This window comes from Notechis scutatus, chromosome 3, assembly GCF_049901735.1.
Source record: "Notechis scutatus isolate UNSWTSFEM ecotype Mainland chromosome 3, rNotScu1.2, whole genome shotgun sequence".
Taxonomy (NCBI): domain Eukaryota; kingdom Metazoa; phylum Chordata; class Lepidosauria; order Squamata; family Elapidae; genus Notechis; species Notechis scutatus.
The window spans coordinates 7,725,226-7,741,489 of NC_142011.1; the positions used below are offsets into that span (position 1 = coordinate 7,725,226).

The 16,264-nt window shown below is 42.9% G+C and overlaps 1 protein-coding gene and 1 long non-coding RNA gene across 4 annotated transcripts in view; both read left to right on the forward strand.

The window, feature by feature from the left end:
• MYT1 (myelin transcription factor 1) overlaps window positions 1-16,264 on the forward strand; it is a 172,398-nt gene that overhangs the window by 86,772 nt on the left and 69,362 nt on the right. For all 3 annotated transcript variants that reach the window (XM_087959158.1, XM_087959159.1, XM_087959160.1), the window contains exons 5-9: window positions 946-1,008; window positions 2,793-3,046; window positions 5,685-6,524; window positions 10,930-11,064; window positions 15,434-15,524. In XM_087959158.1, coding sequence (XP_087815284.1) covers window positions 946-1,008; window positions 2,793-3,046; window positions 5,685-6,524; window positions 10,930-11,064; window positions 15,434-15,524 — 1,383 coding nt within the window. The remainder of the gene's footprint in view (window positions 1-945; window positions 1,009-2,792; window positions 3,047-5,684; window positions 6,525-10,929; window positions 11,065-15,433; window positions 15,525-16,264) is intronic.
• Window positions 1-16,264, forward strand: part of LOC148131073 (uncharacterized) — a 150,556-nt gene that overhangs the window by 58,701 nt on the left and 75,591 nt on the right. The gene's annotated exons all lie outside the window — the stretch shown is intronic.

Here is a 16,264-nt window from a genome sequence, read left to right on the forward strand (position 1 = left end):
TCACAAATACAGCTTTCTAAGATCACATCATTAACTATTACCAAATTTTCTTCTTTATATTCTCATAAATTATTTTATATCGATCAATCTCTATCTTTCTTGATCATATACTTAAATTCAACATGTTTACAGTTTAATCTATTCATATCATTTCATTAATCAATCCAAATTTCATCTTAATTTATACCATCCACCATCAAATCCCCTTTCCAATATGTAATAACATATATTTTATTTTCTGTGTGTTTCCTCTGTCTAACTTCTCATTTTTACACAAATATATTTTCATTCTTATTTTCTTTAGCCAACAATATAACAATATATCCTGATTACCTTACACAAGTGGATAACAAAATATTTAATTCATTAAAATCATTCTAATCAATCTCTAACTTCCTTGATCATATATTTCTTACGCTCACCATGTTTACAATTTAATCTATTCGTACCATTCATTGACCATTCAAGATTTCATCTTAATTTATATTTCCCCTATTATACCACCCCAGTATTACATTTGCCACTGTTGCATCTATTTTATTTTCTGTATATTCTCTTCCCTCTAACATCTCATTTTTACACAAATATATTTTCTTTTAGCCAATAATATCACTTATAACCTTGTTACCTTATATATATGAATAACAAAAGTTATAATTCATTAAAAATATTATCCTACTATATGGTTACTATTGTTATCTCAATTGGGATCACATGTCCATGGGGATCCTGGAAAGGTTGTAAGCGTGAAAAACACTCGTAATTCACTTTTTTTCCAGTGCCTTTGTAACTTTGAAAGGTCACTCAACTTTTGTAAGTCGAGGACTACTTGAGGTTGAGTTGATTTGGTTCGTTCTCCCTCTTCTTCCTCCCCCACCCACCCCCTGCCTTGGAAATTATACCCGCTTTTATTTCTGGCTTGTGTGTGTCACCCTCTTCACACAGCTGTCCCACTCCAGGATGCAATGGATCAGGACACATTCGAGGAAAGTACGCGAGACACAGGAGGTGAGTTTGGGGTGTCCGTTTGGCATCTCTAATTCCATTGCCATCTCAATCACCTTCACTGAATTCTTCAGCAAGGAGGCTCAGAACACCAAACCATCTTCTGAATTGGTGGCCAATGTTTGTGATCAATTAGGTGACTTTGGGTCAATCACTGAATGATTGTCAGTTCTAGTCCCACCTTAGGCATGAAAGCCAATGGGTGACTTTGGGCCAATCACCAGGAGACTGTGAGTTCTAGTCCCACCTTAGGTATGCAAGCCATTGGGTGACTTTGGGCCAATCACCAGGAGACTGTGAGTTCTAGTCTCATTTTAGGCATGAAAGCCGGCTGGGTGACTTTGGGCCAATCACCAGGAGACAATGAGTTCTAGTCCCACCTTAGGTATGCAAGCCATTGGGTGACTTTGGGCCAATCACCAGGAGACTGTGAGTTCTAGTCCCACCTTAGGTATGCAAGCCAATGGGTGACTTTGGGCCAATCACCAGGAGACTGTGAGTTCTAGTCTCATTTTAGGCATGAAAGCCGGCTGGGTGACTTTGGACCAATCACCAGGAGACAATGAGTTCTAGTCCCACCTTAGGTATGCAAGCCATTGGGTGACTTTGGGCCAATCACCGGGAGACTGTGAGTTCTAGTCCCACCTTAGGTATCCAAGCCATTGGGTTACTTTGGGCCAATCACCAGGAGACTCTGAGTTCTAGTCTCATTTTAGGCATGAAAGCCGGCTGGGTGACTTTGGACCAATCACCAGGAGAATGTGAATTCTAGTCCCACCTTAGGCATGAATGTTGGCTGGGTGACTTTGAGCCAACAACCAGGTGACTGTGAGTTTTAGTCCCACCTTAGGCATAAAAGTCAGCTTTGGGCCAATCACCAGGCGACAGTGAGCTGTAGTACCACCTTATAACTTGTCATGATCAGCAGAAAAGGGGCCTCCTTGAATATCTGTTTTCAGTAATAAGAGTGCCTTTGATTGATGCTTCCAGTTTCTTGGAAGAATCTGCTTTCTCATAAGAACTGATTCAAGGTGGCCACAGATGAGGATGGCCCAGAAAGTTGAATTATAATATATAACCTGAAAACTCTTTATCCTGTGGAAAATGCACACCTTGAATATTCAGTTGGTCATCAACCAAATCATGCTGGGAATATTATGGGATAATATGAACTCTTACATGCTATTTATATACAGTAGTTATAATTCTGAGCTTCCATCCAAATAAATAGCACTAGGAAATGGTCATATGGTTATGTAGACACCTGCTTCTATCACATTGTGTTGAGTTGCTTCTCTTATGCTCTCTCTCTCTCTTTCTTTCTTTCTTTCTTTCTCTCATTCTCTTCTTTCTCTTTATTTCTTTTCTTTCTCTCTCCTTTTCTCTTTCTCTTCCCCTCTGTTTCTGTTTCTCTGTTTCCCTCTTTCTCTTTTTTCTTTTTCTCTTTCTCTCTCTCTTCCTCTCTTTCTGTTTCTGTTTCTCTGTCTCTCTTCCTCTCACTTTTTGTTTCTGTTTCTCTCTCTTCCTCTTCCTCTCTTTCTGTTTGTTTCTCTCTTTTTCTTTCTTTGTTTCTCTTTCTCTCTTTTGCTTTTCTTCCTCTCTTTCTGTTTCTCTCTGTTGTTTCTGTTTCTCTCTTTTTCTTTCTCTCTTTCTCTTTTTCTCTTCCTCTCTTTCTGCTTCTGTTTTTCTCTCACTGTCTCTTTTTCTCTTCCCCTCTCTTTCTGTCTCTCTTTTTCCTCTCTTTCTCTTTCTCTCTTCTTTCTCTTTTCTCTTGGCTTTCCTCCTAGTTTACAAAGCTGCCCGCTGGCGAAGAAGAGGAAACTTCAGCACTTAGAAGGAGGGCACCTGGAGCCCAAGAGGAAATCCCATCCCTTGAAGCTCACCCTGGACGAGGGCTACAATGTGGACAGTGATGGGAGCGAAGAGGCCGAAGCCAAGCAGGACTCTGTGACGGATGATTCAGAAGGCACCCTGGAAGAGGAAGACGAGGAAGGAGCCCTGATGCAAAAGGAGGCGTCCAGCAGCCCTCCCTCGGAAGAAGGTGCGGGGTCCCTCCTTCCAGGGGTGGGATTCAAAAATCCCAGCAACCCATTCACTGACCAGTTGCTGGGTGGCTGGGGCCGTGGTGGGCGGGACGTACTGAAACTTCCTGTTTCCGGCTTCTGGTGGGCCTCCAGAGCCCGGGGGAGGATGTTTTTGCTCTCCCAAGGGTACAGAGGCTTCCCCCGGGCCTCTGGGAGGGGAAAAACGGCCTCCCCGGCCTCTGGAGACCCTCCGGAAACCGGAAACAGGCCCATTTCTGGTCTTCCAGAAGGCCCATTTCCCCCTCTCCCAGAGCCTTCGTGTGGACCCTGCACTTACCTGTATCGAAAATGGGCTGTGTAGGGCCAGCTGGTCAGTTGAAATACCGGTTTGGCTGTAACTTTAACAACCGGTTCTCCTGAACCAGTCCAAACCGGTAGAATCCCACCCCTAGTTCCTTCTGATAATCTCAGCACTGTACTGCTAGTCCTTGACGTAACAACCAGAAGTGGACCCAGCATGTCCATCGCAAAAAAACAAGATGGTTCTTAAGTGAGTCCCAGGAAACAAGCCTTTCCGTTGCTAAGCGAGGCAGTTGTTAAGGGGACTTGTGCCTTGTTTAAAGGACCCTTTTGGGCCACCATTGTTAAACGAATCACTGCAGTTGTTGAGTGAATCGCATGGTTGTTAAACAAATCCAGCTTCCCCCGTTGACTTTGCTTGATTGGAAACTGCTAAGAACATGCCAGTTGCCAGGTGTACCTGAATTTTGATCACATGACTGAGGGGATGCTGCAACGGTCATAAGTGTGAAGACTAGTCATAAGTCAGTTTTTTCAATGCCATTGTAACTTCACAAAGTCACTAAACTAACGGTTGTTAAGTCTAGGACGAGCTGCAATGGCTCCTCTAAATCAGGGGTCTCCAAACTTGGCAACTTTAAGCCTGGAGGACTTCAACTCCCAGAATTCCTCAGCCAACTTTGCTTTGCTGGCTAGGGAATTCTGGGAGTTGAAGTCCTCCAGGCTTAAAGTTGCCAAGGTTGGAGACCCCTTCTCTAAATAATACGTCCATAAGTTCTTCATTCAGAAAATTAAGAAAGGAGCTACATTTTGGTCTTTGGTGCCCTCTGAGCTTGGTTGTTTTCTTGCAGACATTTCATGACCCAACTACGTAACATCATCAGTGCCGGTAAGGAATGGGGTTTGCTCTCAATTTATCCAGGTAGTCCTCAGCATACGACCACAATTGAGCTCAAAAGTTGTATTGCTAAGTGAGAAATTTTTAAAGTGAAATTTGCCCCATTTTACGACTTTTCTTCCCACAGTTGTTAAGTCAATCAGTGCAAGTTATTAAGTTAGTAACATGAAGTGCATCTGGTTTCCCCATGGACCTTACTTGTCAGACGGTCACAAAAGGAGAAAACCATGACCCTGGGACACTGTAACCATCATAAGTATGAGTCATTTGCAAGCATTTGAATGTAAATCATGTGACCATGGGTGAAAAATGGTCACCAGTCACTTTTTCCAGTGCCCTTCTAACTTTGAACAGTTACTAAATGAACAGTTGTTAACTCGAGGATTACCTGAATTCTAGAAGATTGTACCATATTGTTGGGAGTGCTCTTGAAGGTTCTTCAATTGGGCTCCTAAACCACTTACTTCCACCAACAGCAAGCCCTACCCACTTCTAGCAGTGATGATGTTACCTAGCTGGGTCATGAAACATCTGCAAGAAAACCACTGTCCCTCCCTTCTAGCACTGATGATGTTACCTAGTTGGGCCATGAAATGTTTGTAACAAATCACCAATCTCAGAGAGCATGAAAGATCCCACTGTCGTTCTCCTCCTCCTCCTCCTCCTCCTCCTCCTCCTGCTCCTCCTCCTCCTCCTCCTCTTCCTCCTCCTCTTCCTCCTTCTCCCTCCACAAACACCCCTCCCTTCTAGCACTGATGATGTTACCTAGTTGGGTCATGAAATGTCTGTAAAAAAACCAAACTTCAGAGAGCCCACTGTCGACCTCTTCCTCCTCCTCCTCCTCTTCCTCCTCCTCCTCCTCCTCTTCCTCCTCCTCCTCCTCCTCCCTGCTCCACTCCACAAACACCCTCCTTCTAGCACTGATGGTGTTACCTAGTTGGGTCATGAAATGTCTGTAACAAATCACCAAACTCAGAGAGCACGAAAGATCCCACTGTCGTTCTCTTCCTCCTCCTCCTCCTCCTCCTCCTCCTCCTCCCCTCCTCCTCCTCCTCCTCCTCCCTGCTCCACTCCACAAACACCCTCCCTTCTAGCACTGATGATGTTACCTAGTTGGGTCATGAAACGTTTGCAAGAAAACCACCAAGTTCAGAGAGCACTGTGGACCCCATTGTCATCCTCCTCCTCCTCCTCCCCCTCCACTCCACAAACACCCCTCCCTTCTAGCAATGATGATGTTACCTAGTTGGGTCATGAAACAACTGCAAAAAAAAAACCAAGGATGCACCAAGGATGTCCCAGCCTGTTCCTCTGCTTGCTATCCCCCTTGTCATGCAAAAGCCTCACACGCTACACAACAGATACAAAAGTAGGGACACGCTTACCTCTCCCCCACCCCCCCACCCCCAATTGTACCCACAACCATTTTCAAGAAATCACTCTCTTTTTCAATCCAGGCCAAAGAACGGAAGAAACTGTCGTCTCTAAACGGCCTGTGTCAGAAAGCGAAGGCGAGGTCTCCAGCAGCGGAGGAAACACCATGCACTTGCTCTGCGAAGGAGCAACAGAAGAAGAAGAGGAGGAGGAGGAGGAAGAAGAAGAAGAGGAGGAGGAAGAAGAAGAAGAAGAGGAAGAAGCAGTTGAGGAGGAATGCGAAAAGGAGATCATCATCCATACAGAAGATGCAGAAGAAGTGATTGAGGTCACCAGCGAAAGGAGCAGTGATTTGTGCCTAGAACATCAGGAGGATGAGGCGAGCTGTGAGGACTCGTGCAAGCTCCAAAAAGAGGAGGAAGAAGACGAGGAGGAGGAGGAAGAAGAAGAAGAAGACCATGATGATGAAGAAGAAGAAGAAGAAGAAGAAGGGGAGGAGGAAGAGGAGGAGGAAGAGGAAGAAGAAGAATACGAAGAGGAGGAGGAAGAGGAAGCGATGGCTGATGTCCTCTGTCAAGAAGTGCCTCACACTTCTCAGGATAGCCCCCAAACTCACTGTGAAAGACAGGCGGTCAACCCCAAGCCGGAATATTCTGTCATTGTGGAGGTCAGGTCGGACGATGAAAAGGATGACGACACTCACTCTCAGAAGTCCACCGTGACCGACGAATCTGAGATGTACGATATGATGACGCGGGGGAACCTGGGCCTGTTGGAGCAGGCCATCGCCCTGAAAGCGGAACAGGTCAAGGTGGTGAGGGACCCCGGGCAGCCGGCGACGGGAGAGCACGCGAAACATTTCCAAGCAGAGGAGAAGCAGAACAAGACCTTGGACTCCATCAGGAAGAACTATTACAGCAAAGGTAAGAAGAGACGGCTCTGCACGATGGTTAAAGACGCTGAGCTTTCCAGCCGGAAAACTGGCAGGCTGGATTTGAGACCCGGGTGCGCGAGATGAGGTGAGCTCCCATTCTTGCCTCAGCTCCTCCTAGCAGTTTGAAAGCATGCAAATGCAAGTAGATAAATAGGTATCACTTTGGGGGGGAAGTAACTGTGAGCTGTGCACCGTGGCATATAGTCATAACAGAGTTTGAAAGGACCTTGGAAGATTTCTAGTCCAACCCACCGCTCAAGCAGGAACCCCTATACTGGGGATGACCTGTAAGCAAGGTCAAGTTACACATTTTCCAAATTTTTGACCCTCTGAGCTTCAAAGTTTCACTATCGCTGGTCTAAAATTATCTAGCTACGCTCCTGCTGACAGGTTGAGATTCCTTTGGCCTAAAAGTTAGCCTTCCTCAGTTGGAAAAGAAATGTATTATACGATTTATGGATTTGGGGATTAAAAAGGATGGGGAAAGAATAAGATAGCAATTATTCAATAGGAAGAAGGGCTAAAATCATAATTCTGTGTTTTCTTTCTGTTTTGCTTCTTCTTTTCCACCTTTTGTTTGTTTTCCTTTTAATTTTTTTTTGTAGCAATAGCACTTAGACTTATATACCACTTCACTGTGCTTTACAGCCCTCTCTAAGCGGTTTACAGAGTCAGCCTATTTCCCCCAACAATCTGGGTCCTCGTTTTACCCACCTCGGAAGGACGGAAGACTGAGTCAACCTTGAGCCAGTGGGATTTGAACTGCTGAACTGTTGGCAGTTGGCACAGTCAGCAGAAATAGCCTGCGATATTAATCGGAAACAGCCTGCCATATTCTAACCGCTGTGCCTCCACAGCTCTTTTTTTTTTCCTATTCTAATAAATACTAATACTAATAAATACTAATACAAATAAAGTGGTAAAACTTTGTAAATCACGTGATCTGCTCATTTTACAACCATTACAACTTATGACTGTGATGGGCAGGGTCCATTATGGTTGTAAATTGAGGATTATCTGTAGCCTAATAAAACTTGAGTATATCAACCAGAGTAATAACTTTTTAGACACTGCCAATTAACCCTATTTCCCGATAACCTGTTTCCCCCAAAATACGACCTACCCCAAAAGTAAGTCCTAGCTTGATTTTTATATATGCACTCAATATAAGCCCTACCCCCCAAAATAAGCCCTAATTAAGATCCCAACCACTCCAGAGTAGATGGGTAAAAATTAAGCTAGGGTGGGGGTTGGTGGGTGGAGATGTCCTACTACTTACCTTTGGACAGTTGTAGCCAGGCCTTGCACACCCCGACACCTGCCTTGCCGGCCCATTTCTTCTGCAGCCGGCAAGGCTGGCAAAGCTTTCCCTGAAGGCCTCTGTAGCTGATAACAAAGCTCTGGATCGATCCTGAGCTCTGTTACCAGGTGCAGAGGCCTTCAGGAAAGCCTTGCCAGCCCCAGAAGAAATTCCTGAAGGCCTCTGACAATGAAAAGGAGGCCGGGGCTGACGCATGCAAGTGAGGTTAGTCAGTGGATGACATCCCCCCCCCAAAAAATAAGGCCTGGTGCCTTTTTTGGTGGCAAAAAAAAAAAGTAAGACAGGGTTTTATAGTCAGGTAGTGAGAAGAATAAACCAGTGGAACAGCTTGCCACCAGAAGTTGTGGGTGCTCCATCACTGGAGGTTATTAAGACGACACTGTACAGTCACTTGTCTGAAATGGTATAAGTTCTCCTCCTTGAGCAGGGGGCACGACTAGAAGACCTCCAAGGTCACTTCCAGCTCTATTATTCTGTTATTCTGATAAAGAGCAAGCCTCCAGAGTTTTACTTATTATATCTTGATTCCCAGGGGTATATTTGTTTTCTGATCCCTGCCAGAGACCGGAGACTGGAGTTAAGTAGACATTTGAGTTAATAACGAGAGGCAACCTTTGCAGTTTGATGTCTGTAGGGTTCCTTCGCATAAACTCTTCCAGGCCACAGAAGGCGAGAGCTTGTAGAGCAGCGCAAAAGCATTGAAAGGAGGTTTCACTTCATCGCTGCAGGCAGCCGCTTCAAAGCTGCTTTGAGAAGTTAAGGAAAGTAAATGAAAGAAGGCTCCACTTAAAGGATAGAGGAGACGGCTGGGTGGGTTCATTTGGCACAACTTCTCAGGGAATCCCCGACACGTTCAGGAACCAGGAAAGGCTTCTGAGTGTGGACAGAGGCCTTTTCTGAACACAAGAAGCGGAGGAAGCCCCAGAAGTGATGAAAAGTGTCCCAGGAAGGTGATTTTTATCATCGCTGCCATCTTGAGGAGGCAAATAATGGGACTTCCCCACCATTTTGTGTCTTGCTGAGCCAAAATATTGTTCCCTTAGGGGCAGAATGTAGATCTGATCTGCATAGGAACATTGTTTATTCTATCTATCTATCTATCTATCTATCTATCTATCTATCTATCTATCTATCTATCTATCTATCTATCTATCTATCTATCTATCATCTATCATCTATCTATCATCATCTGTCTGTCTGTCTATCATCTATCTATCTATCTATCTATCTATCTATCTATCTATCTATCTATCTATCTATCTATCTATCTATCTATCATTATCTATCTATCTATCTATCTATCTATCTATCTATCATCTGTCTATCTATCTATCTATCTATCTATCTATCTATCTATCTATCATCTATCTTTCTATCTCCTTTCCTTCCTCCCTCCCTTCTTTCCTTCTTCTCACCTCCTTCATTCCCTCATCTATTTTTCCTTCCTTCCTTCCTTCCTTCCTTCATTCCCTCATCTATTTTTCCTTCCTTCCTTCCTTCCTTCCTTCCTTCCTTCCTTCCTTTTTCTTCCTTCCTTCTTCCCTTCTTCCCATTTCCATTTATATCCCACCTTTATTATTTTTACAAATAACTCAAGGCAGGCAAACATATCCAACACACCTCCCTTCTCCTATTTCCCCTTCAACAGCCCCCCTGTGAGATGGGCTGGGATGAAAGGGAATGACTGGTCCTAAGTCACTCAGCTCGCTTCCACAGCTAAGGTGGGTCTAGAACTCCACCATCTCGTAGTGATTTTTCCCAAAGTCATCCAATTAGGCTTCATCCCTAAGACCAGATTAGAATGCAGAATCTCTTGATAATTGGCCTAAAGTCACCCAGCTGCCTTTTATGTTTTAGGCAGGACTAAAACTGACAGTCTCCTTGTCATTGGCCCTAAATCACCCAGGCAGGTTTCACACCTAAGGCAGAACTAGAACTCACAGTCTCCTAATGGTTGATCCAAAGTCACCCAGCTGCCTTTCATGTCTAAAGCAGGACTAGAACTCACAGGCTCCTGGTGATTGGCCCTAAATCACCCAGCTGCCTTTCATGTCTAAGGCGGACTAGAATTCATAGCCAGCTGGTGATTGACCCAAAGTCACCGACCCGGCTTTCATGACTAAGGCTAGAACTCATGGTCTGCTTTCTAGCTCAGTACCTTTTACCATTTAGAGCAGTGATCCCCAACCTTTACGCCGCGCCCGGTACAGCATCAGCTGGCCGCCATCTTTTTGATGAAAAGTGCTTCCGGTGACCTCACCGGAAGCACTTTTTCATCAAAAAGATGGCGGCGCCAGCGCTTCCGGTGAGCTTTTCCGCTCTACCCGGAAAGCTCACCGAAGCTAGCGCCGCTTATCTTTTTGATGAAACGCGCCCGGTGAGCTTTCTACCCGGAAAGCTCACCGGAAGCACTTTTTCATCAAAAAGATGGCGGCGCCCAGCAAGCCAGCAGCCCGGTAGGACTTGTTCCATGGACGGTACCGGTCCGCGGACCGGTGGTTGGGGACCCCTGATTTAGAGGGACGCAGAGTGGCTCAGTGGCTAAGACACTGACCTTCTCGATCGGAAAGGTCAGCAGTTCGGCGGTTCAAATCCCTAGCGCCCTGTAATGGAGTGAGCTCCCGTTACTTGTCCCAGCTTCTACCAACCTAGCAGTTCGAAAGCACGTAAAAAAAAAAATGCAAGTAGAGAAACAGGGACCCCTTTGGTGGGAAGGTAACAGCATTCCGTGCGCCTTTGGCGTTTAGTCATGCCGGCCACATGACCACAGAGACGTCTTCAGACAGCGCTGGCTCTTCGGCTTTGTAACGGAGATGAGCACCGCCCCCTAGAGCCAGAAATGACTAGCACGTATGTGTGAGGGGAACCTTTACCTTTATCTTATCTTTACCATTAGACCAAATTCTCTCTCTCTGTTTCTCCCTCTCCCCTCCCTCTCGCCCCCTCTCTCTTTTTCTTTTTTTTTCAGGGGAAAAAACTATTGTAGATGACGGGAGAGGTTTCTTGGAGCAACCCTACCCATCTAAATCTTATCGTAAGGTCCTTTATAACACCCTCTTCATTCATTTTCTAGATTCTTCAAGACCTGAGAAGCGTGAAATCAAATGTCCCACTCCAGGCTGTGATGGCACCGGTCACGTCACTGGACTCTATCCTCATCATCGCAGCTTGTCTGGTTGCCCACACAAAGACAGGATTCCTCCGGAGAGTAAGTGCGTCTTAAAATCCACTACACCGTTAGTGGAATTCTTTTTTTTTTTAGATATATTTTTATTAAGTTTCCATTATTACAACTCAAAACATCATGGTTTCAACAGCATGTTTGACATCTACACAGGTTCTTATCTTATATAACTTAACACATATTTACATTTATGTAACATTGATTAATAATTTTAGCTATAATTATTATTCTTATATTGTTATATATTCTACATATTTACAATTCATTTTCTTGAGGTCTCTTACAGGTTAATTTCCTATCTTATTTCTGTTTGTTATCCAATCATACCATTTATTCCAAATTAAAAAATATTCAGAGTCTTCTTTCTCTTTCAATTTCAAAGTAAACATATTCATTTCAGCACTTTCCAGTATTTTTTGTAATATTTGTTCTTTTCTAGGAATATTGGAAGTTTTCCATACTTGTGCACAGGCTATTCTGGTGGCTGTTATGATATGTAACATTAGATATTTTACTTTTTTTGGAATTGGGTCTTTAATAATTCCTAAGAGAAAGGTTTTTGGTCTGAGTTCAATTTGATAGCCGGTGATCTCCTGTAGCCAATTTTTAATTTGGATCCAGAATGTCCTGGTCTCGGGGCATAGCCACCACATATGGTAAAATGTACCGTCAACTTTTTTGCATTTCCAACATTTTGGGCTTACATTGGGGTATATTTTTGCCAATCTTGTTGGGACCAGATACCATCTGTAAAACATTTTGTTCAGATTTTCTTTATATGCTGAAGATATTGTTAATGTTAGTGGAATTCTTATAAAACAGCTGTTTACAGATAAATCCTCGAAGTACAACCATTCATCTAGTGGCCAAGCTTTTTGTGGTTGTTTTTTTTTTGCCATGGTTGTTAAGTGGATCACTGCAGTTCTGAAGTGAATCACGTGGTCCTTAAATGAATCTGCTTCCCCTATTGACTCGGATTGTTGGAAGCCGGTTGGGAAGGCCATAAAAAAAGAGATCACATGACCCTGGAGCACTGAAATGTTATAAGTACAGGTGATCCTCAACTTACGACCATAATTGAGGCCAGACGTTAGGTTGTTCAGTGAGAAATTTGTTAAGTTTGGCTCCCATTTTACAACTTTTCTTGCCACGTTTGTTAAGTGAATCGCTGCTGTTGTTAAATTAGCGGCATGGTTGTTAAGTGAATCCAGCTTCCCCCTTGGCTTTGCTTATCAGAAGGTCGCAAAACAGGATCATGTGACCTTGGGAATTCAACCGTCATAGATATGAACCAGTTGACAACCATCTGAATGTGAATCATGTGGCCAGGAGGATGCTGTAATAGTCATTCAGTGTGAAAAACGATCGTAGGTCACTTTTTTTCAGTGACGTCGTTAACTTCGAACAGCCACTAAAATGAACTGTTGTCAGTTCAAGACCACCTGTACCTGCCGATTGAGAAGCCCCTCAATTCTGGCCATGTGACTGTGGAGATGCTCCAAGGGTTGTAAGTGTGAGGACCTGTTGTAAGCCATTTTTTTTCAGTGTCAGTGGAGGAACCCTTGTAATTTTATTTATTTTCTTTCAAGCTGATCCTCAGAGAAGACTTTGAGATTAAAGTATGTATCCTTGAATTACGACCACAACTGAGCCCAAAATTTCTCTTGCTAAGCAGGACGATGAATTTTGCCGTTTTATGTCCTTTCTTGCTACGGTTGTTAAGTGAATCAGTGCCATTCTTAAGTTAGTAACCCGGTTGTTAAGTGAATCTGGTTTCCCCGTTGCCTTTGCTTGTCAGAAGGTCACAAAAGGGGATCCCATGACCCCGGGGACACTGCAGCCATCAAAAATATGAGTCAGTTAGTTGCTAAGCATCTGGATTTTGATCAGGTGGGAATCCTTCAAAGGTCATTAAGTGTGAAAAATAGCCAGTTTTTTCAGTGCCATTGTAACTTTGATGAATGGTCATTAATTGAACGGTTATAAATCGAGGACTACCTGTGGTAGATAGGTAGAATGTGAGTCTAGGCCTACTTTTAGAAAAATTGTGGATTTACCTCATAAAAAGGATGAATGGAGGATAGCAGAGGCTGATTACTGAGCCTGGATGAAGATTCCTCTAGCAAAAGTGCCTGGGGTATCCTAATTTATATATTTTATTTATTATTTAAATTTATTACAGCCGCCGAACCCCAATAGGCTCTTGCCTTGGGATAAATCAGCAGCTTCATCTGTATTGATGCCTATAAAACGCAATACAAGATGAAGAAAAAAAATTGATATTTTTCTCCATCTCAACCTATTTGGAGAGAAAGTTGAATAGGCCAGTGCTGGGAGGTTTTAAATTTTAATAAGACAATGTGGTGTGGAAGAGTTTCATTAACTTTTTCCCCAAAGGGGAAATATTTGCTATTTCTGAGTCTAAAATAATTTCTTTTATAATTCTCTCTCAAGAAAGAAGGTGTGAGCTTATGAAAAATAACAATAAAAAAACCACAATCTATCTTATCAGTTCATTACAAAGGCTGCAGATCCACACACAAAAGAGAGAGAGAGAAAGAAAGGAACATTGCTTGTCTATTTCCTCACGGGGAAATGAAAAACAAAAATATGCGGAAGTGCTGCTCTTTTGAAAGACATTTTTCTTTACTTCCAAGGTTATCTTGACAAAAGGCAGTAAGAAGAAAATACGTATGTGTGTATTAAAGAACCAGAGATTTGACATAAATATATGGAAACCCCTTGAAACAGAGAACCAATCTGGCTTCATTGCACGAAGAGAACTGGATAGTCTGTCTGTCTGTCTGTCTGCCTGTCATCTCATCCTCTCTCTATATATATATATAAAATCTCTTCTCATATCTATCATTTCTCCCTCTATCATCTCATCTATCTATCTATCTATCTATCTATCTATCTATCTATCTATCTATCTATCTACTATCGATCTATATCTATCATCCTCTCTATCATCTCTTCTCATATCTATCATTTCTCCCTCTATCATCCCTCATCTATGTATCTGTATATCTGTCTATCATCTATCTATCATCTATCTATCATCCATCTATCTATCTATATCATCTCATCCTCTCTGTCTCTATAATCTTTTCTTATATCTATCATTTCTCCCTCGATCATCAATCATCTATCTAATATCTATCTATCTCTCTGTCATCTATCTACCTATCTATCATCTCATCCTCTCTCTCTATCATCTCTTCTCATATGTATCATTTCTCTCTATATTATCTATCTTATCTCTGTCCCTACCTGCCTGCCATCCTGTCCGTCCATATCTATCTATCTATCTATCTATCTATCTATCTATCTATCTATCTATCTATCTATCTATCTATCATCTATCTATCTTTTATAAATAAGAATAGAATAACAGAGTTGGAAGGGACCTTGTAGGTCATCTAGTCCAACCCCCCGCCCAAGAAGGAGACCCTACACCATTTCTGACAGATGGCAGTCCAGTCTCTTCTTGAAAGCTTCCAGGGATGAAGCTTCCACAACTTCTAAAGGCAACTTCTGTTCCATGGGTTGATTGTTCTCACTGTCAGAAAAATTCTCCTTATTTCTAGGTTGAACCTCTCCTTGATCAGTTGCCATCCATTGTTCCTTGCCTGGCCTTCAGGTGCTTTGGGAAACGCATTGCTTTGATCCAAAAGAAACCAACTGAAAAGTTAATCTAGGAGTTGCAGATTCAAAGGCTATATCCTTAACCATTATGCACAGGTAGTCCTTACCTTACGACCAGTCACTTTGAAGTTACAATTGGGCTCCATGAAAGAAACTTATAATCCAGTGCTGAAGTTCCAATGGACATACACCTGGTTCAAGGGATTGGCTTTCCATACTGTATATCTATCTCAAACCTCTGATTCTTTAAAAACCAACATACATATTTTAAACTCCCTGCCTTAACAGATAACAGATAATCAAAGTTGGAAGGAACCTTATAGGTCATCTAGTCCAACCCCCTACCCAAGTGGGAGACCCTACACCATTTCTGACAAATGACAGTCCAATCTCTTCTCGCCTTTTGTGAAGATAACCTTAAAATAAAGAAAAAAGAACAGCACTTACCCTTATTTTTGTTTTTCATTTACCCGTGAGGAAATAATTAACCAATGTTCCTTTCTCTTGGGGTTTTTTTTTGGCTGGGGGGTGGTCTCTTGTTTCCAGAAGTTGTGGGTGCTCCATCAGTTGAGGCTTTTAAAAAGAGATTGGAGAATCATTTGTCTGAAATGGTATATAGGGTTTCCTGTTTGAGCAGGGGGTTGGACTAGAAGACCTCCGAAGTCCCTTCCGACTCTGTTATTCTGTTACTTTTATTATTACTATGATTCTCACCTTTCTCCTCATTTTCTTCTTCATTCTCAAGTCCTGGCCATGCACGAGAATGTATTAAAATGCCCAACACCTGGATGCACCGGACAGGGCCATGTAAATAGCAACCGCAATACTCACCGAAGGTACGTGATTTTTCTGCCGTATCCGAGGTATTCAAAATAATGAATCAGGCAGCTGTATGTTTAATAAACATGATTATCCGATTGGGACAGCACTCGAACTAGAGGAAGGAGAGTTCAGAAAAGGACTGGAAACAGTGGGTGGCATCAGAAATGGTCTTGCATTTTTGTCTTGTCTATTTTGCATTAATTTGCATACACACACAAAAATGGGATACAGGTAGTCCTTGACTTATGGTCACTGTTGAGCCCAAAACATCTGTCGCTAAGTGAAACATTTGTTAAGTGAGTTTGTCCCATTCGTTAAGTGAATCACTGTCGTTGTTGAATTAGTAAGATGGTTGTTAAGTGAATCTGGCTTCTCCATTGCTTGTCAGAAGGTCGCCAAAGGGGATTGCATGACCCCAGGATGCTCCAACCATCGTAGATATGAGTCAATTGACAACGGTCTGAATTTTGATCAGGGATGTTGGCAATGGTCCTTAAGTGTGAAAACTGATCAGGGCCGTTGTAACTTTGAAAGGTCACTAAATGAACTGTTATAGGTTGAGGACTATCTGTACTGCATTTTTAGAAGCAGGGATTATGTCACCACTGAGAAAGTATCTGAGAAATTGTCCCCCCCCAAAAAACCACGTCAAAGTTGTCCTTTTTTTGTGGTGACTAAATTTTCCGTTTAATTTCTGCGCCCATTCTATGCTGGTTTTATTTTAAACTAGAATTGTTTTTCCCCAATGTATCTA